Source organism: Marmota monax, unplaced genomic scaffold (assembly GCF_021218885.2).
Source record: "Marmota monax isolate L192 unplaced genomic scaffold, Marmota_monax_Labrador192_F-V1.1 WCK01_AAM20220418_F8-fsc00023, whole genome shotgun sequence".
Taxonomy (NCBI): domain Eukaryota; kingdom Metazoa; phylum Chordata; class Mammalia; order Rodentia; family Sciuridae; genus Marmota; species Marmota monax.
In genome coordinates, this window is record NW_026692907.1 from 518,594 (window position 1) to 541,504 (window position 22,911).

General features: G+C 33.7%; 1 protein-coding gene across 4 annotated transcripts in view; it reads right to left on the bottom strand.

The window, feature by feature from the left end:
• The window catches only part of Eps15 (epidermal growth factor receptor pathway substrate 15), a 142,281-nt gene that overhangs the window by 77,730 nt on the left and 41,640 nt on the right, over positions 1-22,911 (bottom strand). For 3 of the 4 annotated variants that reach the window (XM_058581448.1, XM_058581449.1, XM_058581450.1), the window contains exons 8-12: positions 22,211-22,270; positions 10,903-11,103; positions 9,933-10,078; positions 7,690-7,846; positions 3,142-3,227 (exon numbers count right to left, since the gene is read on the bottom strand). In XM_058581448.1, the coding sequence (XP_058437431.1) occupies positions 3,142-3,227; positions 7,690-7,846; positions 9,933-10,078; positions 10,903-11,103; positions 22,211-22,270 (650 nt within the window). The remainder of the gene's footprint in view (positions 1-3,141; positions 3,228-7,689; positions 7,847-9,932; positions 10,079-10,902; positions 11,104-22,210; positions 22,271-22,911) is intronic. The other variant, XM_046450856.2, reaches the window with a different exon arrangement.

The window sequence follows — 22,911 nt, forward strand, 5'->3', positions numbered from 1 at the left end:
TCCAACATGGTGGCTGCTGGCCTCCTCTGTGGTCTGACTGGTGTGGAGAACCGAGATGGACCGCTTCCTTCCCCTGTCTCAAACCCAGAATTCAGCCCTGAGTACGGTGCTTGCACGGCTGGCAGAAACTGCAGCGCTGTATCCCTGCATCGCTATCTCCTCGTTTCCCAGCGCGCGCTGCAAACTCTAGCCGCGGGGCGATTTGCTGAATAAGCAGTGTTACCCTCCGACAGTGTTACCCTGCGACAAACCTCTCGCGTTTGAGTCCCCGTAGCCGATCCTCGTGCGATGGAAATCCTTCCTCCAGGTTCCGGAGCACCCCACTATTGCTGGAAATTCCTAACAAGATATCCTTTAGCCGTCCTGACTTGTCATACTCCCACACAGTGAAGCAGCACACGGGGGCAATGCACTCCCCTCGCCGCCATCTTCCTAAATCCCTCACAATGTCTCATTTCTGACCAGCAACAAAGAATGTTCTTTTGTTTGTTGTGGCACTGGGGATTGAACCTGGGGCTTTGCATGTACTAGGCAAGAAATCTGCCACTGAGCTACTTTCTCAGCTCTAATAAAGAATATTCTTTACCCAGCTAACTCCCAAGTTACATATATAGTCTTCAATATTTCCATTGATATGCAATGCTGAAAACAAAATATTATTCTATGAAACCTTCATTTCACCACTTCCCAAATGTTTATAATAAATATTCATTATAACTATCAAGGGAAAAAAGTATTATAAAGTGCCATATTCATCATATATTCATTATAATTTTTCCATATTATGTATGCTGTTTATTTGTAGATCTGATCCTGGACTAAAATTAAATCTTCATCTCAAAGTCAACAAAGGAGGAGAGTCTAATATTTTGCCAGACAACAATTTAGTAAATGCCACAAATAAAATCTGTTTAAATTTTTTTTTCCTGTTTTGTAATCATACACATCACATCCTGATATAGTACTAAAAGAGATTTAAAGGCTGAAGACAGCCGAGTGTGGTATTGCATACCAGGAATCCCAGCAACTCAGGAAGCTGCAAGTTCGAGGTCAGTCTCAGCAATTTAGCAAGACCCCATCTCAAAATGTAAAAATTAAAATTAAAAATTAAAAAAAGTAAAATTAGACTGGGGAATCTAGAAAGTGGAAGGGCACCCCAGGTTCAGTCCCAGCGCCCCAGGTTTAGTCCCAGTACCACAAAATAAAAATGCATAAAAAGGAAGAATTTTGCCCAGAAAAAAAAATGTTATTCACAATAATGAAAGTCAAGGTTTTTAATGGGATACGCTAACTACTTAGTGATCAAATAAAACCACTTTTACAAAAGTGAATTTTAACAAGTATAATTTTACTAATTCATTATGACATTACTGGCTTTGACAGATCATGAAAGTTTGTCTACCCTATAAATCTCACCTAAAATAAAAGCCTAGAGAAAATATTTTCATGAATATCAAATCATGTATTAATATATCACAACATTTATAAAATGTGACTATAACCTAAAAACTAACAAAGTTTTAAAACTCTTAACTTTCATAACACAGTTAGAAAATGTTAGATACAATGGTTTTTTGTTTGTTTGTTTGTTTGTTTTTTGAGAGAGAGAGAGAGAGAGAGAGAGAGAGAATTTTTTAATATTTATTTTTTAGTTTTCGGCAGACACAACATCTTTATTTGTATGTGGTGCTGAGGATTGAATCCAGCGCTGCGTGCAAGCCAGGCAAGCACGCTACCGCTTGAGCCACATCCCCAGCCCAAATACAATGTTTTTAAATTGTTATTTTTTATTCACTACAAAGACTGACATTGGTACCCCTGAACATTATGGTTACTAAAAGTTACTGAAAGCTTAATTGACCAAAATATAACACACATTACAATTGGTGGTTTAGGCAAGGGCATTTTATTATGACACTCTAATTAATATTGAAACTCACTATAAGAGTATTTTATACTGGGCTGGGGTTATAGCTCAGTGGTAAAGCACTTGCCTAGCATGTATGAGGCACTGGGTTCGATTCCCAGCACCACATATAAATAAATAAAATAAAGGTCCATGGATGACTAAAAAAAGAAAAAATATTTTTTAAAAGTATTTCATATATTAAAGAACTACTGTGGAAGTCAAGAAAGCAAATCCTAAAACACTGGGGTACATGCCTATTTTCACAGGCTTGATAGGTACAGAAAGACAAACATATTCAAATATAGCCACTATAAAATGTGTCTCACATAAACAAACCAAGCAAAATTATTTAAGGACTATCTGAAAATAAGAAGCCCAAACATCATTACAAATTTGGTAACCAAATGCTTATTTTTCTTATTTCAAACCAAAGTTGACAATGTTTAAATCTTAATAAGAGGCAAAATTATATAAAAGAAAGAATGCTGAACTTTTCAATCTGATACAAGCACCATCTGTAATTTGATATGTGACATTGGATTTCCCCCATCCCCCCATGAGTAAGAAAGAAAGTGGACTATATGATCACCAAGGAGGTTTTTTCATTGTTTTTGTTTATTAGAGGTATTTTGTTTTTGTTTTTTTGCTTTTGTTTTGTTTTCCTATGGAATGAACCCAGGGATACTTAACCACTGAACTATTTTATGACAGGATCTAAGTTGCTAAGAATCTCACTAAATGGCTAAGGTTGGCTTCTAACTCACAATCTTTCTGCCTCAGCCTCCCAAGTTGCTGGAATTTCAGGTGTATGCTACAGAGTCCAGCTTAGAGGCTTTGTGTAACAAAACAAAGGCTAATTTTCAAAAAGTTGAGAATTTGGTCAGATTTGTATAAAGTAAATTAACTCAAACTAAGTAATGAGATTCCAAAAGTTGCACAGACTAAGTGTACAGGATGTCAAGTCATGTTTGTTGTTCAAAGAGACGATACTAAGGTCATTGAAACTCATGTAGATACAAAGCACATCCTGCAAATAAAGGTTGCCTTATATTTAATGAAATAAGGCATAAAGATTCCATTTAGATAGAATTATGGTAAAGATGAACAAGGTAGTATTTACCAAACTATGTATCAGAAACAGAAGGGTGTGTGCATGTACACACATATACACCATACATATATATTCTATGTAGATGTGTATATGAAGTCACCTGTAATTTTAATTTACATACCTCTGCAGGTCAACTATTTCATTGTTAAGCGTATCTAGCTCCTTAATAGCAGAGAAATCTGCAACAGGACTTGATCCTATGATGTTCTGAAAAAAAAAAAGTTCACAATTACGCATTACTATAAAGTTAGATAAGGCCAAGCACTGAAAATGCTAAAAACTATACACAGATACAAGGTATTATATATTTTACTGCATTATTAATACTTTTAATTCATTTAATAAAATCATATCTGGTATAATTATATAGTAATATAAGTTCCCTTAAATCCTTAAAAAGCTGTTATTCTATAAAATGTATCCTCACCTCACATCCAAAAGTTTTTGTGACTTGATTCTAGCCTGTTCAGAATTTTGCAGTAAAACAAATACCAGATTTATAAACTAATTCCTCCACCAAAGTATAAATTTCTTAGGGAAATCAATGGAGGATTTGTTTGTAATTGTATCATTTGACACAGAATAAGTATGCAATTTTTTGTTGAATCTCAGAATTATAATGGTTGACTTAGTTCAATAAATATTTTACTTTGGTTAAATACATTCAGTGTCTGTTTCAAGTAAAAACAAACTGCTCAGGTATATTTTCTATAGTAAGTATTAGTATCACCACATAAAAGACTGTCTTTATACATGACATCCTTTATATATGGTTTTCTTTCAATAAGAAGGTACAAAAATTGGTCCCTAAATGATACCTGCACTTAGAAAATTCAGCTGAGTTTATTCACAACTCTACTATTTTACTAGCTGCATGATCTTCACCTGTAAGATAGGGAAATAATCTCTGCCCTGGCCATTTAACAAATTAAATGAAATATATCTCCTTTGTAAACTATAAATGAGGTTCTATATGGCTGGTTGAAGTCAGAGCAAAAAATAACTATTCCTTTAAACACTTATACCCAGTGCTACAACGAGAATGACAAATAACAAAATAATCACATTTCTAAAATGTTACATATATTGATGACCGTATTAGTAAAATATAAAACTCAGTAGCATTAAAAATTACATTCTTATTGAACTTATGTCATCAACTTGCACAACAATATCCTATACTTCACATTTATATGGTCACTTGTAATTCATAAGCACTGTCAAATCCATTGGTCAATTCTCAAAACTAATATAAAAAGTGGGTTGTTAGGGAAGGAGGTAGGGCAGATATTATTATTAACCCCATTATATAGCTAAGGAAACAGATTCAATGGCTGCACAACTTTAGCTAACAGCTAAATCAAGAGTCTTCTGATTAAATTCAAGTGCCATTTTACACTATGCCCCTTGGCACTTGCATGTCAAGATCATCAAGTACATGTTAAAAGTATATGTTAAAAGTAAACTTGATGATCCACAAAATTGGCAAATAATTCCTTCTGTTTTTTTAATGCCATATTGCATTTTTAGCACTGAGCTGTTTTGACTATCAATATGAAAATTCATCTATGAAAAATAATGATATTTTCAATTTTATATTTTAGATTCATATCAAATATACTGTTTTACTGTACTCCACTGATACACAAAACCCTTATTAATGCCATATTAAATTAGAAGTATTAAAGTAGATTTCTGAATGTGACAGTTATTCCCTAGAATTATAACTGTTTAAACTTGTCCGGTTAGCTAAGCCACACAAGACAGCCAAACAAGTAAATAAAATGAAAAAAATAGCACTTGGTCTCACTTTCATCGCCAAGAGTAACTTCTACACATAAATGCTACTGAGAAATTTGCTATCAGAGGTGCAAGCACATCCAAAAACACATGACTTCCACACCTCTTCTGTCACTTTAATTTACAAGTGACTCATTTTTGACCATCTTTCCTAATAAAATATCATTAATTAAGAAGACAGAATGAGACAAATTGGTTTGAAGGTAATATCTTAGATGACTAGAATGGCACAAAACCAGGAAGCAAGAAAAAAGTTCAGCTATTATTATATACAACATTTGGAAGGTATCTGAAGAAAAATGTAATTAGTAAACCTTTCAACATATTTTCTCTCACCCTGTTTTGTGCATTACACAAAAATTCCACATTGATGATTTTAAGTGGATCAGAGAGCCCAGGGAAGGCAAGCTAAAATACACAAGGACCAAGTGATATATAACAAAAGCATACTGTTTAGGTTATTTTCTCTGAATCAACTTTGCTCATAAAAAACTTCTAATTTCAAAATGTATAGTGTAAACCAAAACCTGTAAGGCTACAAAAAAGGCATAAAATAAAGCTCTAACCTTGAGGGAGAGTAGAGTTAAGAAACTGACAGTACAAGAAAGGCGAAAAGCAGAGTGCTGCAGAATGGAAAAAATAGTCCAAACTAGAAAAAACACAGAAAGGAAAGCAACATTCAAAAGGAGTAGTCAAAGCAGCCCCCCCCCCCAAAAAAAAGCCGTATTTTAAAAAATAGATTATACAGATAAAAGAGATGATCTGAAAGAATTAATGAATGCAAATTTTATTTTAGTATTAAATTTTTGGTTAATAGATAAGTCAACAGTGATAAAATCCCATTTCGATGAATGCTGATATCCAACACAAAACTGACAAAAAGTTTTCTATGTTCTAGTGAACAGACTTCAGATAAACCTACTAAATTAAAAACTGTGTATACCCAGATGCAACTTCAAATATCTACTAACATTACAGAGATTCAGTGAACAATTTGCTTCAGAAATCTGTCATAATTTTGTGTTGGTGAAAGTCTTATTAGTAGTTATAATATAAAGGAGGCATGGAAAAAAATCTAAATGTGTGAGAGAATAAGCCAACACAGTATTCTATAACTGAAATACAGTTACATAGCACAAGACATAAATACAAATTCAGTAATATTATCTTTAACAAAAGCAATTTTTAAAAATTCGCAAAGTACTACCAACCCCCATCAAAAAAGACCCTCACAAAACAGATAATAAAATTTTTATTTTATTAAAAACAAGAACAAGGGGCTGGGGCTGGGGCTTAGCGGTACAGCACCCACCTAGCATGTGTACTGGGTTCGATTATCAACACCACGTAAAAATAAATAAATTAAATACAGGTATAAAAAAAAAATCACACCAATCTTTAAAAAAAAATACTCTATAAGTAGCTCTCTATATCCAGTGGCAGTAAATTTCATTTAGTTTACTTAGGGGAAAAAAAATCCAATGTTGACTTTTATTAGGTTAAAATGGGATTTTTTAAACCCTTGTTACAAAATTAATGCAAAACCAAAACATTATATTTACTTTTTAAATTACAGCATTATAGAGATGCATAATTGTTGGGTTAAACTCAATAAAATCATATGCATAGAAGTGAATTTTAATTTCTGTCACGTCACCACCTACTACCCCTGCCCACCTTTGCCATTTGCCCTCCCTTTCTTCTTCCCCGCCTTTCTCCTTCCTTACTCAACTGATCGTCCTTTCACTCATTTTATATTGATATTTGAAAGAGAACCTCCTTATACATAGCACACATTTGACAGCTCCTATTTTAAACAATCCTGAAAAAATTACCACACCAATGATTATTTTACAGGCCATATTTAAATATAGTTTTTGTTTTTTGTTTACTTTGTTTGAGAAAAAGTCTTGCTATGTTGCTCAGGCTGGCCTTGAACACCTGAGCTCAAGAGATCATCCCATGGGCTAGGACTACAGATACATTTCGCTACACATTTATTTTTAAAGGCAAACAGACTTTACAGTATGCAAGTATCTTTTTTTTTTTTAATTTTAGTTGTAGTTGGACACAATGTCTTTATTTAATTTTTATGTGTTGCTGAAGATTGAACCCAGTGCCTCACACGAGCAAGGCGGGCGCTCTACCAATGAGCTACAGCTACAGCCCGTATGCAAGTACCTTTAAAGGTCTATTACAAGCCAAAAAATCATAAATGCACTATGCAGGAAGAATTTCTAGATAATGTGAGAAAAATAAGGCACAATATGGTTGAAATAATGAAGTTTTGGAAATTCCCACTACTGGCCAAAAACCCAAAATAACTAAAACTTGCTTTTAACTGCTCAGATATGCAAACTCAGGAATGAAGGGTCATCTATGGCAAGTCACACACAGATGTATACTCAACATAATGTTTTCTTGAGGGCTTTTTGATTATAAAATTGACACCAAACGATTATTATCTCCTATAATTTTTTTCTAAATTTGTACTGTTTCCTTTAAGAGTGAACCATAAAATGGAACACAATAATTTAATAGCCTTCATTTAGTTTTCATACTTTATTCATAAAAATTAATTCATAAATCCATGAAGGGAAAAATAAGACTGAGTTCTTCCAATTTAAGATTGGAAAATATAGTTGTCATATATGTAATGAATAGTTGGGTAAACAAGATACAGACTAAGGATGTTATATAAGACACACATGAACATCTTTATAGGCACCAATTAAACTACAAACTATGTAGTACTATGCTACTAGCCAGATACATATTTCTCCTATTCCATTCAAACCAAGTCTATAATTTGACAGGACACTTGTTCCTTTCTATTAATGCATTCGGATTTTCTTTTAAGTTGTCTTACCTTTTGTAAACTGGTCCTGTCTGATGGTGGAATCATCTCAGGATTAAGAATGTGAGGAGGATCAATGCCCTTTACTAACTTTTGATTGATTAAGTAGAAAGCCAAGGCAAACTGATCCTTTGAAAGTTTCCCACAGTTCTTTGTGTCACATAATGCCCTGTACAAACAAACAAAAAAGAACAGTATATAAGCGCAACAACTACCATCCTCAAACTCAAGGACAGCTGATGTGATGGTGCATGCCTGTAATTCCAGAAGTTCAGAAGGCTGAGGCAGGAGGATCAAAAGTTCAAAGCCAGTCCCAGCAAAAGTGAGGCGCTAAGCAACTCAGTGAGACCGTGTCTCTAAATAAAATACAAAATAGGGCTGGGAATGTGGCTCAGTGGTCAAGTACTCCTGAGTTCAATACCCAATACCAAAAGAAAAAAAAAAAAGGAAAAAGAATAAACCAACTATGTACCTTTTTAAAAACAATTAGTTGAATTTTTTAAAAGACAGTAACACCAACTTGCAGCTTGTCTAAAATTCACTCAAATGCCAGAAGAGACAGATAAGATTGTAAAAAGAGAATGTTCACCCTAGTGCTCAGCAGAGGCCTCACTAATTTGGTTTACTTTGTGCTTTCTCATTATTTCCCAGAACCACTACAGAGTAAATGTTATGGTGGGCCAAAGAATCCCAACATTCCCAACTCCTCAAATTTTTAACTTTAAAAGATGTTAAAAATGAAACCTAAGTCTCAGAAAATTTAGTTCATTAATGGCACTTTAACAAATCCAAAACAAGGAAAATTTCCATGTCAGCTTGCTTCCTGAAATTCTTGGAATAGGAAGACACAAAGATCTCTAAGCCAAAGCAGAAAGAACAGCTGCAAATGGAGATTACATGTGAGGAGAAGGCAGCAATCTGGAAAGCTTTACAAAATCACTTGAAGAGAAACACAATGTTTCATCTTATTTTCTTTCTTTGACTCATTCATTTATTAAGACTTAGCTTAATAAATAAATAGTCCCGATCTGTTTAATTATTTGAGAGCCAGCGTAGCCTGATAAAAAGACTACAGGTCACAGTATCAAACAGACTTAAAATTCCAGCATTTCTATTTATTTCCTTCTTGTGACCTGAACCAAGCTTTTTAACCTCTCTAAGCTTTAGTTTCCTTATCTATAAAATGGAGATAATACCCATCCTGAAAGGTTACTATGAGAATTAAAGATTAGATACATTAAAAGTCTGCACAAAATGCCAATCCCAACTGTGACAGCTGCTATTTATTGAGTATTATGCCTAATGTAGGCACTCAAAAAGTTAGTTATGCATGTTTAATTTTTCCCAGTTTGGGGTACTTGTCCCTTTTAAGGCAGATCTACCACCCTGCTCTGTTCTTTTCTAAGTTTTCTCTTTGCAACTATTTTGTTTCACTTCTGATATCTGCTACCTCTTGAAAACCTCAAAATTACTTCTGGTAATAGTTAGCTGGATTGGTAGGAGGCACACTTCAAAGCATGCTCATATACAATATCACATTTAATGATAAATTCATTTAAAACACTGAGTTGGAAAAAAAAACAAATAAAAGAAGAAAAATAAATACACTGAATTGTGTCTCATATGAGAGTAATCGGGGTACTGGGCATTGAACCCATGACCTTACACAAGCTAAGCAAATGCTCTAGTACTCAGCTACCTCCCAAGTGCCATCCCCTGGCCCCATTTTTTTTTCTTGAGATAGAGTCTTGCTTAGTTGCCCAGGTTGGCCTTGAACTTGTGATCTTCCTGCCTTAGCCTTGTGAGTAGCTGGGATTTCAAGCATGTACCACCACACCCAGAAAAGGATCTGTATTTTTAAATGATCAAATGTGTTAAATGAAGTGTGAAAGTATACATATACCCTATAGAATTATACAAGTAACCCTTAAAGACACTGTTTCTTAGATTGCTTATATTTCACATATTTTGAATCTCCATTAAAATTTTAAGTTTAAGATAAACAAATGGTGAATTTTAACACTCTAATAACAATTGACACTTTCAATCTTATAAAATTTCAAGAAACCTATACTCAAGCTTTTGTCAATTACTCAGAAGAACTCTTCAGATTTAAAATTTTCTCTAGAAAAAATTCGGAAACAAAAACTATCCTGCTTGCAAAAATGACTAAAGTTAAGAGTGCACAAAACTAGACCCCACACAAAACCATATATTTATTTTTAAAAATCCCTTTAAATAAAATAAAGTCTTACCAAATATGGGCCAGTAAGGTAGACGGTAAGCCCGTTTTCAGGAAAATTTCACGGACCTCCAATCCTGATACAAATCCATCCATATCTTTATCAGTTTTCAGGAAGATTTCATCATACTTAGCTTTTTCTGCAGGGGATACAACCCACTAGAGAGGGGGGAAAAACAGTATTTCTGCCAAAATGAAACAAACTTTGAAATGTCACTCTTTCAACCCCTGACAGTATATATCATATTCTGAACAAGTCTATCTCACTAACCACAACAGTGTATCACTTCCATCATATAGTAACCAAAATGCTGTGGTGAAGAGAAAATTTTAAAAATACAGATCAGTTGGGCCAGATCAGTTGGGACTATATACATATAGATGCCCATTTTAACTTTTTTTTTTCTTTTAAGTAATGAGTAAATTCAAGCATAGTTAACTCTTGACCAGGAAATCCCACATTAACACAAGTAACTGGGAAATAAAATATTCATATGATTCTCAACCTTCATTTTCTATAGCTCCATCCAGTATTATTAACTATAGCCAAACTGGCCAATTTGCAGATCCTGTCACCACTTTGCTTTACTCAACCTGACAAGAGGCAGGTCAGAGGGAGAAAAAGGTCATGGACAAACTAGAATTGGATAATCAGATTCCAAAGAATCAAGAGTTAACTGAAGATCAAGCAAAACCAAATATTAATTATGCCACGACAAGCATGCCATGTTAGCATGTAGCATCTACCATCTCCAATTCCAGGCAGATATAAGTAAAGCCAATGAAACACTGAGCTTTACATATGAGTTACGCCAATACAAAAGAATATGTCTCCTCTGGAACGTCTCATGTAAGTTCAACCAAAGGCAGCTCTAAGTCTTCGATCCCTTTATCAGTTTTCTCTAACTTTATAAAGTAATTCAACTGTTAAATGACATGCACTTTGCTAAAAGAAGAATCCTTTAACACTGATAAATCTATACCTGTCTTAATGGTGCTTTGGTAGGTAAAATGCCTACAGGTGGTAAGGAGTGGTAAGATTCCTTGGCTGATGCTGAAGAGGGGATCAACCGCATAGAGCCTGATATACTGACCGTTTTTCTCTTAGAAGGTGGCACCAAGGCTGGAGGCAAGGCCATTGGCACAGGTTCTTTCTCCAATGCGGAATATACCAAAAACATGGCCTTCAAAAAAGATGAACCAGGATCATATATATTAAAATCATTTAACAACATTTACCCAATGAGTTGATTATTACTCAACAACAAATAATCTAAAAGCTGTCTCAAATCCTTCTTTAAGAAATTAGGCTAGGAGGGAAAGTAAGAGAAAAATAGGAAGAAATGAAAGGAAGGAGGAAGAAAAGTAATCAAAGCTAAGCAATATTTAGGAAAATATTCCAAGCAGCTAAAAAATTTAGATACACACCCTTTAACTAAAGTTACCACAAAGACAAAGGCAAATAATAATGGGGGCGGGGGATAGTATCTATAAAGAAAGAAGTAATTCCTGAATATACAAAATGCTCCTAGAATTAAGAGAAGATAACCTTAAGTCCAACAGAAAAATAAAGTGTACAGATACTTTAAAGAAAACTAAATATTATAAATGGCCCATCCTTTAACATACAAATAACATAACATACAAACATACAAATTGATATAAATTCAATTTCACTCTTAATAAGAAAACTACAAGTTAAAGTTATAGTAAATACCATTTTCTACCTCACTGGCAAAAATACTAGGTTTAATAATGTGTTTTCTTAGCTAAACTGTGAGGAAATAGGCACTGTCATAGATTGCTATTGGGCAACTGAGGGTAACAAAATATGTCAACTGCAAACACACCACTTTGGTATAAGAATTATTTTGGGCTGAAGACAACTAAGAAGCAGCAAATACAAACAAAAAGTTCTCTGCTCTCCTGCTATGTGCCTATAGGAAGGACTTGAGTTTACAAAGGTATGCCTTCTTCTTTCTGTAAGAATGAATTTCCTCCCCAAAACAACTCTAGACCCTTATCAGCCTGGAGATGGCATATCAGAAGAATCCATGTAACAAACTTGCCTACTAACTAGACTTTATCTATCATTAGCTCCATATATATCTATCTTCTTACAATTTGCAACCCCTACAGACACAAGGTCTTTTTCTTTTTTCTTGTCATCTCTAAAATTTATGTTCTTTATTAAAGACGCTACATAAGCTGAGTTTTAAGCAACTTCTTTGAGAGTTACTCTTTCCCTGAGTTGTCTCCTATGTACATGAGAAATATATAAGTTAATAGACTTGCTTTTCTTTAAAATCTTTTGTTAAAAATATCCCAACCAAGACCTTAATAGGGTAGAGGGAAAATTATTTTTTCTCCCCTACAGAGGTCAAATTGATACTCTTTTGAAGGGCATAATGGCAACATCTACCAAATTGCAAATGTATTTTCTCTTTAGCTCAGCTATCTCACATTTGGGAACCCATCCTTAGATTTATTTGCCTACATATAAAATGCTGCAAAGGTTATTAAATGCAAACTTGTATCAGCACCCAGTGTTCATCAGTTAATATACAGTTTTAAAAACTATAGTATAGCTGGGCACAGTGGCACACACCTGTAAACCTGGCAACTGGGAGGCTGAGGCAGGAGGATCACAAGTTCCAGGTCAGCCTCAGCAACTTCGCAAGACCCTTAGCAATTTAGCAAGATCTTGCCTTAAGATAAAAAATAAAAAGGACTGGTTATATAACTCAGTGGAAAAGCTCCCCGGGGTTTAATCTCCAGTACCAAAAAAACAAACAAACAAAACTATGATATATCCATACAATGAAATGCTATGAAGCAATGAAAGAAAAATCATGCAGAAACATTCTGCATTTTAACTATGATAGAACTTTAACAGGTATATGACTGTCAGAACTCATCAAATTATTCACTTAAATTGGATTCAATTTAATTATATACAGTCTTCAATAGATCAGGGGAAAAAAAGAATCATGTGGCACTCTGAAAAGAAACTCAAGAATCTATGTAGTGTTGAACAGTGTTATCTTTTGTGGTAAGGAAAAAATATTTACTCATTTTTTTTATATCTGCATTAAGAAATTCTAGGAAGAGAGACAGGAAAAGAAGAAAAATGCCTGGTTATAGAGTAGGGTAACTGGAGCAGTTGAGGACAGGAATGAACTGAGAATTTTTTTTCACTGAATGCCTTCTTGTATTGATTTCTGAACTATAAGAATGTATTACCTGTTTTAAAATATTCTTAATTAACAAATACTTAAAGCATATACATAAAGTGGGATAACTTGCCTATAGATATTCCCAGGACATAAGCTACAAGATTTTAAAGGATTCAAGACACTTTCAACACTTGTAGAATATGAAAAGTTTCCAGGGCTTTAAAAAAATAAAAAAGGGAGAAAAAGAACAGATTTTTTTTTTAAAGTTTCCATGACTATAGTTAAGGATATGAATTACTCAAAATAGCTTAGAACCTCTAGAAAGAATCCAGCAGCAGAGCCAGTTGCAGTGGCAAACGCTTGTAATTCCAGTAACTCAAGGCAGCAGGATCACAAGTTTCAGGCCAGCCTCAGCAACTTAGCAAGGCCAGAAGCAACTTAGTGAGACTGTCTCAAAATAAAAAATAAAAAGGGCTGGGGATATGTCTAAGTGGTAAAGTGCCTCTGAGTTCAATCCCTAATACCAAATTAAAAAAAAAAAAATTACAGCAGCAATTATGAAAAAGCTTGTATACGACTTGATTTTTTTTCTTCCCCGCTGAAAATTATAATTCTCCCAAGTGGATATCTATTTTTGATTTTAAGTTTAGTTTTGTGGAGCTTTCAAATTAATGTTTATTGAACGCCCAATACAACAACATTGATTCATGATTTCTACAATTCCTAATACTTTATAAATGTAGAAACCAAGGCTCAGAGATGCCCAATACCTTATGGTAAAGAAGTCACACAGCAGGGTTCAAAGATCTTCCAGCTACAATGCTCTTACTTTATCCAGATTTCATCAACATTATTAGCAACACACATGTAACTTTAAAACCCCATGCTTTCTTTTTACAACTGATAAAGCTAAAGTTTAATACATGAGTACTCAATATTTTAGCAGACATCAGAATTACCTCAACAGTTTGATAGCCCTATACTCAGAATTCTGAAATCATTAAGGCTGATTCTTTTAGGGCTAGGTCAAAGAATTTTCATTTTACCAAGTTCCCAGGTGCAGCATCCAGAGACCAATTTTACCTATCTGACTCAAACCAGATTCTCTACCCACACACTAGCCAACTCAGATATAGCCAACTCAATGTCAGCTTTAGGAAAACACAAATTTTCTGTCTCAGAAAACTTGAAACTCCAGAAAGAAAACAATCAGGCTAGCATATATTTTCAACCAAATTCACAGCATTTGTAGTATTAGACTGGTACCTTTCTAAGAGAAGTGACTGGCAAGCACATTAAAGGTCAGCACTCTGCTTGCTGCAGACAGAAGTCACTTCCTGAAAAAGTGAATACTACAACAAAAAATAAATGTTAGCCATTTGCTGACCATAAACAACACATTTTTTTTTTTTGAAAGTCAGAGAAGATATCAATCTCAGGTTGTCTTGAAAATAGTTTCCTTGACAAAACTGAAGTCCCAATTTTTCACCAATAAAAGAAAAAAAGTGAACAGAATACTTTTAATTCTGTTGGATTGTGATTGTTTGCTTTCTTATTACACTGTACTTTATCTTATTAAAAGTCTGGCACAGGGCTCGAGTTGTAGCATAGTGATAGACAACCTGCCTAACATGTGAGAGCAGTCAGTTCGATCCTCAGCATCACATATAAATAAAATAAAGATCCACTGACAACTAAAAAAAAGTGTGTTTTAAAAAGTCTGGCACAAATAAAAAGGTAACTGTACCATACTCACCAAAAAAAAAAAAATTATAGTCAGTTTTCAAACTGAAATATACTAGCAAATGCCTTCAGACAGGTACAGATAGATACTAAACTTAGAAGCATTTATCTTTTTTTATTTTGCATTTTTCCAAGAAGCCCTTTAATGCCCTATTAGAAACTTTCTACCAAGCTAAATGAGTCAGAAGGAAAATTCAGGGAGCTATATTTCTAATATTTCTATACTCTAATCAGCTTATTCATCAATGAGTAAATAAAATATCGATGGAGAATCACAGAAAATCTACACTCAAGGGGGTAGATCTAGTTTAAAAAGCACATTTATGTGTATATACATTTACGTATACACATGTAAAACTCTAAACAGTCATTTTGGTTGTGGTCAGAATACCCATGCTTGAACTTTTTTTTTTTCCCCCTGTGGGGCTGGGGATCAAATCCAGGGCCTTGTGCATGCAAGGCAAGCACTCTACCAACTGCGCTATATCCCCAGCCTCCATGCTTGAACTTTATAAATGCATTTATTAATTTTTTCAAAGATTTTTCTAGATTCAGAAGTTTTAATTAAACCACTAGGCTTCAAAAAATATGAAAAAGCATTAAGAATTTACATTTGATTAAATTAAACCCCTATCTCTCACCCTGCACAAAGCTCAAAATCAAAGCGGATCAAAGACTTAGGCACTAGAACAGAGACCCTGCACCTAATAGAAGAAAAAATAGGCCCAAATCTTCACCAAGTTGGCTTACAAACTGAGTTCCTTAACAAGACTCCTAAAGCGCAAGAAGTAAAATTAAGAATCAATAAATGGGATAGATTCAAATTAAAAGGCTTCTTCTCAGCAAGGGAAACAATCAATGTGAGGAAGAGCCTATAGACTGGGAGACAATCTTTATCACATGCATCTCTGATAAAGCATTAATCTCTAGGATATATAAAGAACTAAAAAAATTTAACACCAAAAAAACAACCTAATCAATAAATGGGCTAAGCAACTGAACAGACAATTCACAGAAGAACAACACAGTTGATCAACAAATATATGAAAAAGTGTTCAACATCTCTAGCAATTAGAGAAATGAAAATCAAAACTATTCTAAGATTTTATCTTACTTCAGTCAGAATGGCAATTATCAAGAACAGATCCAACAATAAACGCTGGCAAGAATGTACGGGAAAAGGTACACAATGTATACAAAGGGACTGTTGGGACTGCAAATTGGTGCAACCATTATGGAAAGTAGTATGAAGATTCCTCAGAAAACTTGGAATGGAACCACCATTTGACCCAGCTATGCCACTTCTCAGTTTATACCCAAAGGACTTTTAAAATCAGCATACTACATTGACACAGCCACATCAATGTTTATAGCAGCTCAATTCACAATAGCTAAACTATGGAAGCATCCTAGATGCCCTTCAACAGATGAATGTATAAAGAAAATATGATACACACACACACACACACAATGGAATATTACTCAGCTTTAAAGAAGAATGAAATTATGGCATTTGCAGATAAATGGATGGAGCTGGAGAATATCATACTAAGTGAAATAAGCCAATCCCAAAAAACCAAAGGCCAAATGTTTTCTCCGATATGCAAATGCTAATTCACAATAAGCGGGTGGGAGTTAGAGAAGAATAGAAGCACTTTGGATTAGGCAGAGGGGAGTGAAGGGAGGGAAGGGGATAAGGACAATAGAATGAATCAAACATTATTAACCTATAATGTATATACATTATTATATGACCAGTGTGATTTTACATCATGTACAACAAGAATAAGAAGTTATACTTGTGTCAAAATGCATTCTAAAAAAATTTTTTTTACACAATATCTTTATTTTATTTTTTTAAAGCTTTTTTTTTTAAGTTGTAGTTGGACGCAATATCTTTATTTTTATGTGGTGCTGAGGATCGAACCCAGTGCCTCATGCATGCTAGGCAAGCACTCTACCACTGAGCCACAACTCCAGCCCTAGAACAAATTTTTAAAAATTTAAAAAAGAATTTACATTTGAAAAGAAATAAGAACCATTCATTAAAGGTTTGCATAGCAACGGATGTTACACAAATTAGAATTGACTTCATTGATCCCAATTAAACAATAAATTAACCAAAATCCCAACTGGTTAAGAGTTTTAAAGGTAAATCTAGAACACAAAGATTCAGTTTTGATTCACTAGTGAAATAAATATGTGTATGTATCAGTTACTAGGGTTGGAACCCAGGGTCTTGCACATGGCAAACACTCTACCACTGAGCTATATCTCCAGATCTTTTTTTATTTTAAGACAGGGTCTTACTAAGTTTCCCAGGCTGACCTTTAGATCCTTCTGCCTCAGTCTCCCAAGTAGCTGGAATTATAGACATGTATCACCACACTGGGTCGAAATAAGTTATTTCTAAAAGAGACACACACACACACACACACACACACACAAACACAACCACACATCTGTAGTCTTCATTTTTATACTGGGTCTCTTGACACAAATGAACAAATTGTACCATTTAATCCAAGGGGAAATGGGTAAGAATTTTAAAGGTGCATGTTGAACATAAAGATTCTTATATTCAATCCAGGTTTGATTAGTTAGTCAAATAAGATAATCTCAGGGGAATTTGTTATATTTCTTTTTTAAAAAAATTTATATTTATTTTTTTAGTTGTAGTTGGACACAATATCTTTATTTTATTAATTTATTTTTATGTGGTGCTGAGGATTGAACCTAGGACCTCGAAAGTGCTAGGCAAGCACTCTACCGCTAAGCCACAACCCCAACCCCTTTTGTTATATTTCAGCAAAAAAATCTTGCAAACTAAATTGACACAGTCTAAAAGGGTAGATCATATGAGTAAGTATATGTGAACAATTCATTATTTTGGAAGATAATTTAAAATGTTCAGGTCTTAAGTTATTTCTCTATTGCAAAAATATTTTTAAATTAATTTTCAAGAAACATTAAGATTAATTTTTAAAATTCAGTTTTTTAAAATTAATGATTGTAAATAAAGACAAGTCACATGACTTATAGTTTTGTTTGCACAAGCTAAATTACTAATATTGTAGCAATTTTAATTTTAAAATACAGTACAGAGCTGGGTGCGGTAGTATATGCCTATAGTTACAGCTCCTCAGGAAGCTGAGTCAAGAGCATCACTAGAAACCAGGAATTCAGGGCCATCCTGACAATATACGGAGATCCCATCTTAAAGAATAAGAAAAAAAAAAAAAGATCATGTTGCTCCATTTATGAAAGTTAAAGGATGGAAAAAGATATATCAGGTAAATTCTAAACCAAAAGAATGCTAGTGAAACAATTAATATTGAACAAAACTACAAAGAAAATTCTAGAACTAAAAGAAGTAAATTAACTGAGCAAAAGCTAGGATTTGAGTTTCACATAATGTTCTAAAGCTGTGAGATAGGGAAAAAGAGAAGTAAAAATAACTGAAATGCCTCATTTTACTGGAGTCAGGGTGAACAATCTTATTAGCAAACATTGAAGAACTATGTTAGAGTACAGAAAAAGGCATACTGATTATTAATAGAATGGGACATTATAATAGAATTTCTACATTAACAAGGAGGAAGAGGTGGAGGAATCACAAATTCATCAGCAACAACAGAAACAGAAATAAAGAAGAAAATAATGTAAAATAAATAGACACAGTTGGGGAAATAAAATCAATACATGTATCATCATAAATGGGTAAAATATTAAAAACAAAAATGCTCCATTTTCAAGAAAGATACACAATAAACAAGAAATATCACATAGCAAAAAAAGCACAGAAGTAGTATATCAAATCACACAAGATAGAATTTAAAGTTGAAAAAATTTCTAAAGAATGTTCATAGAAAACAAATATTAAAAATGACTAACAATAAGTCTAAGAAAAGATAAAGCGATTTTCACTATTTAAAATAAAATGTAAGCTAGGCACAGTGGCACATACCTGTAATCCCAGCAACTTAAGAGGCTGAGCAAGTAAAGACAAGCCTCAACAATTTAGCAAGGCCCTAAGCAATTTAGTGAGAGCGTATTTTGCATAATAAAAAATAAAAAGGGCTGGGGATGTGACTCAGTGGTTAAGTACCCCCTGGGTTCAATCCCCCATACTAAAAAATAAAACAAAACAAAATTTAAAGTAGGTATTTCCTGAAATTGTGTTTATTATTCTTTTTTTTTTTTTTTAAAGAGAGAGAGAGAGAGAATTTTAATATTTATTTTTTATTTTTTTTGGCGGACACAACATCTTTGTTTGTATGTGGTGCTGAGGATCGAACCCGGGCTGCACGCATGCCAGGCGAGCCCGCTACCGCTTGAGCTACATCCCTAGCCCTGTGTTTATTATTCTTAAATTATCCTTTTAATAAGATTCATTTTTATTTTTTTAAAAAAGTAAGTTGCCTAGGAAAAGGCTTCAGGGCATATAAAATAAACTATGTTTATTTAATTATCTTGGCATATACTACTATTTATTAAATGAGGATATCATTATTCTCCCTGTTTCTAACTATATTAATACAAATAATCCTTTGAAATTTAAAAAGTTTTATCTTTATAAGAAAAAAAAATCTTCAATACCTCTTACCAAGTCAAAGATTTTGTACCAATATTTCTTAACACAAAAAAACACTTCTTTACACAGCTGGTTATGTTGACGCACACCTGTAATCCCAGCAGTTCAGGAGGCTAAGGCAGGAGGGTCACAAGTTCAAAGCCAATCTCAGCTATTTAGAAAGGCTCTAGGTGACTTAGCAAGACCCTGTTACAAAATAAAAAAGGCTGGGGATGTTGCTCAACAGTTAAGTGCCCCTGAGTTCAACTCCTGGTACCAAAAATAAATAAAGTGTTATGTGTAACAATGTTTCATGGTACATCACATACAAATATTTTCAATACATCCCCTTTCCCCAAAACATTCCACAAATAATTGACTTAACCCCTGATATATAACTTGAAAAACCTCTGCCACCATTGTGAGAGTGTATTCTTTACCACTTTCCAACCATTACTCAAATCAAAACAAAAATGACTAGGAACTATGACTATAAATTCAAGTCAGTTTAAGTTTTTGTTTCTGCATTTTTTAAACATGATAATGATAATTTTAAAAACATATTATCATGTTTTAAAAACAATTTTGGCTTTTAAAGGAAGGAAATAGGATGAAATTTATTCAAAGACTAAAAAAAATAAGGACAAAGAGAAACTACATAATTGATAAATTTGGTATAATGAATTTATAGAAGTCTAATATCCTCTAAAGAGAAATGCTGGCATTATCTATGGGGCATGTAAAAATGTCATGAAGCTGGCAATAAAGAAAACCTTAACATATTTCTTAAAGTAGTGATTTTAGGGCTGGGGATATAGCTCAGCAGAAGACTTGCCTAGCATGCATACAGCCCTGGTTTGATCCCCAGGGTCTTGTCTCCCCTATCCCTCCTGTCCCTGCCCATACTAAAAAAAAAAAAAAAAAGAAGAGATTCTACAGACCACATTCTTTAATCTTAATCCAACCAAGTTAAAATTACATACATATGTATCAAAAGCCAAACAAGCTTAACTACTTTGAAATTAGAAAACATATTCCTAAACAGACAATGGAAGAAAACTAAAAATTATCTGAAAAGTAGGAAGAAAACACTTTGTACTATATATATAGGATATATCTAAATCTATATTCTGAGAGAAACATCCTTTAAATGATATTTAAAAAGATGAAAGATAAAAGAAGTAATTTAAAAAAAAAACAAATTTTAAAGGACAATGAAAAGAAACTAGGAAGAAAAAATTAAGATAAACTGAAAAAGGATGAAAACAAAAAGGATAAATAATCTAAAAGATAGTCTTGAAAGATGAATAAACTATATAATAGATTAAATCACCAACAACAAAAAAAGAGGGAACAAAACTATAAACACTTGGGGCTGGGATTGTGGCTCAATGGCAGAGAGCTTGCCTCACACATATGAGGCAATGGGTTCAATCCTCAGCACCACACAAAAATAAATAAATGTATTGTGTCCATCTACAATTTTAAAAATATATTTAAGGGGCTGGGGATGTGGCTCAAGCGGTAGCGTGCTCGCCTGGCATGCGTGCAGCCCGGGTTTGATCCTCAGCACTACATACAAACAAAGATGTTGTGTCCGCCAAAAACTAAAAAATAAATATTAAAAAATTATCTCTCTCTTTAAAAACCTCTGCCACCATTGGTCAATATCACTCAATTCCCAAACCTTATTTTTTTAAAAACTACAAACACTTAAGATATGAAATGAGAAACTCAAAAGATACTGACAGAATAATGCATTTTTTTTAAAAAGAGAGAGTGAGAAAGAGAGAGAATTTTTTTTTTTAATATTTATTTTCTAGTTTTTGGCGGACACAACATCTTTGTTTTGTATGTGGTGCTGAGGATTGAACCCAGGCCGCACGCATGCCAGGCGAGCGCGCTACCACTTGAGCCACATCCCCAGCCCCAGAATAATGCATTTTGTGGCAAGAAGTTTCAAAGTCAAATAAATAGACAATTCCTTAGCAAAATTTAAAAAAAGACAGATTTTTTTTTTTTTTGGTACCAGGGATTGAACTCAGGGGTACTCAACTACTGAGCCACATCCCCAGCCGTATTTTGTATTTTATTTAGAGACAGGGTCTCACAGAATTGCTTAGTGCCTCGCCATTGCTGAGGCTGGCTTTGAACTCATGATCCTCCTGTCTCAGCCTCCTAAGTCGCTGGGATTACAGGTGTGTCCCTCAGCAAGACAGAAAATTTGAACAGACTAATTTTAAAATAAGATAGTAAGGTAGACACAAATGAGCCCACTGCAGAATTTTTGTAAATATTTCAAGAGATAAATATTCTACTTGGAACTAACTATCCAATTACAAGATAACATGTCTTGAGATGGGTTTTATCAGATACAATGTCAAAGCTTCTGTCCTCATGAATGAAATGTAACTAAAGCATTATTCACGTTTCCTTTCAATAAAATCAATGTGAAAACGGGGATGTATTTGGAGCAAAATTATTCCACGTAAAGGCAGGTGCTAGGATATTTCATCAAGTTAGGATATAAAAGACATTATCACTCAGCATCTTTATAGTACATTAATCAAAGTATATATCACAATGTACCTTAAAGTCAAATAAAATGAAGACAGCAAACACATTTTGTTACTCATTTATTTTAAAATATTTATTAACTACCTATAAATTCTAGGTAAAAATGTTTATACCAACAATCTGATAAACATAGTTTTCCTTCAAGGATTAATTAAAAGGGTAAATTTTCACATGATAAAACCATTATGATATTTCATATTTTAAGAACATTAAGTTACTTACAACTGCAAACTCATCTCTGTCAAGCTTTCCATCATGGTCAATATCACTCAATTCCCAAACCTTAAAAGAGAAAATTGAGAAATATCAATGTTCTTTCATTTCATGTGTTGTTTAGGAACTAAGAGAGAAAGTATACTAGAGAAATATAAAAAAGTAGAGATAAGCAAGTGCCTGGTCATTAAACGCCTTAAACAGAGTTTGGATTTTTCTTAATTGTAATGGGAAGCTTCTAAAAACTTAGATTCAAGTAATAAAATGACACAATTATTTACAGTTTGCAATCCTTACCACATAGTAGAGAAATAAACAGTGGGAAACATATACATGATTTTTTTTTAAATCAATATTTATTGAGCCCCCAATCTATGTTAACACTCATCTAGAAGTAGTGTAAGTACTGTGGTGGTAATGTTGCCTTCATCATTATTGTCATCATCAACATCACCAAAGCAACTATTAACAGTACTAGTGAGTACATTATTTACATTATCATATTTGATGCTTACAACCCTCTAAACTGGAAAATATGCCCATTTTAAAGATCAGAAAACCAAGATGTGGTTTTCTAATTATTTGTCCATGGTCACACAACTAAGAAGCAGTATAGCCAGGATGTGACCCTATGTGGTCTGCTTAAGCAGGGAATGAAAGTAAGGGCCAGAGGTTTAGAGAGAGAAGATAAGGTTTGACATATGAAAAGA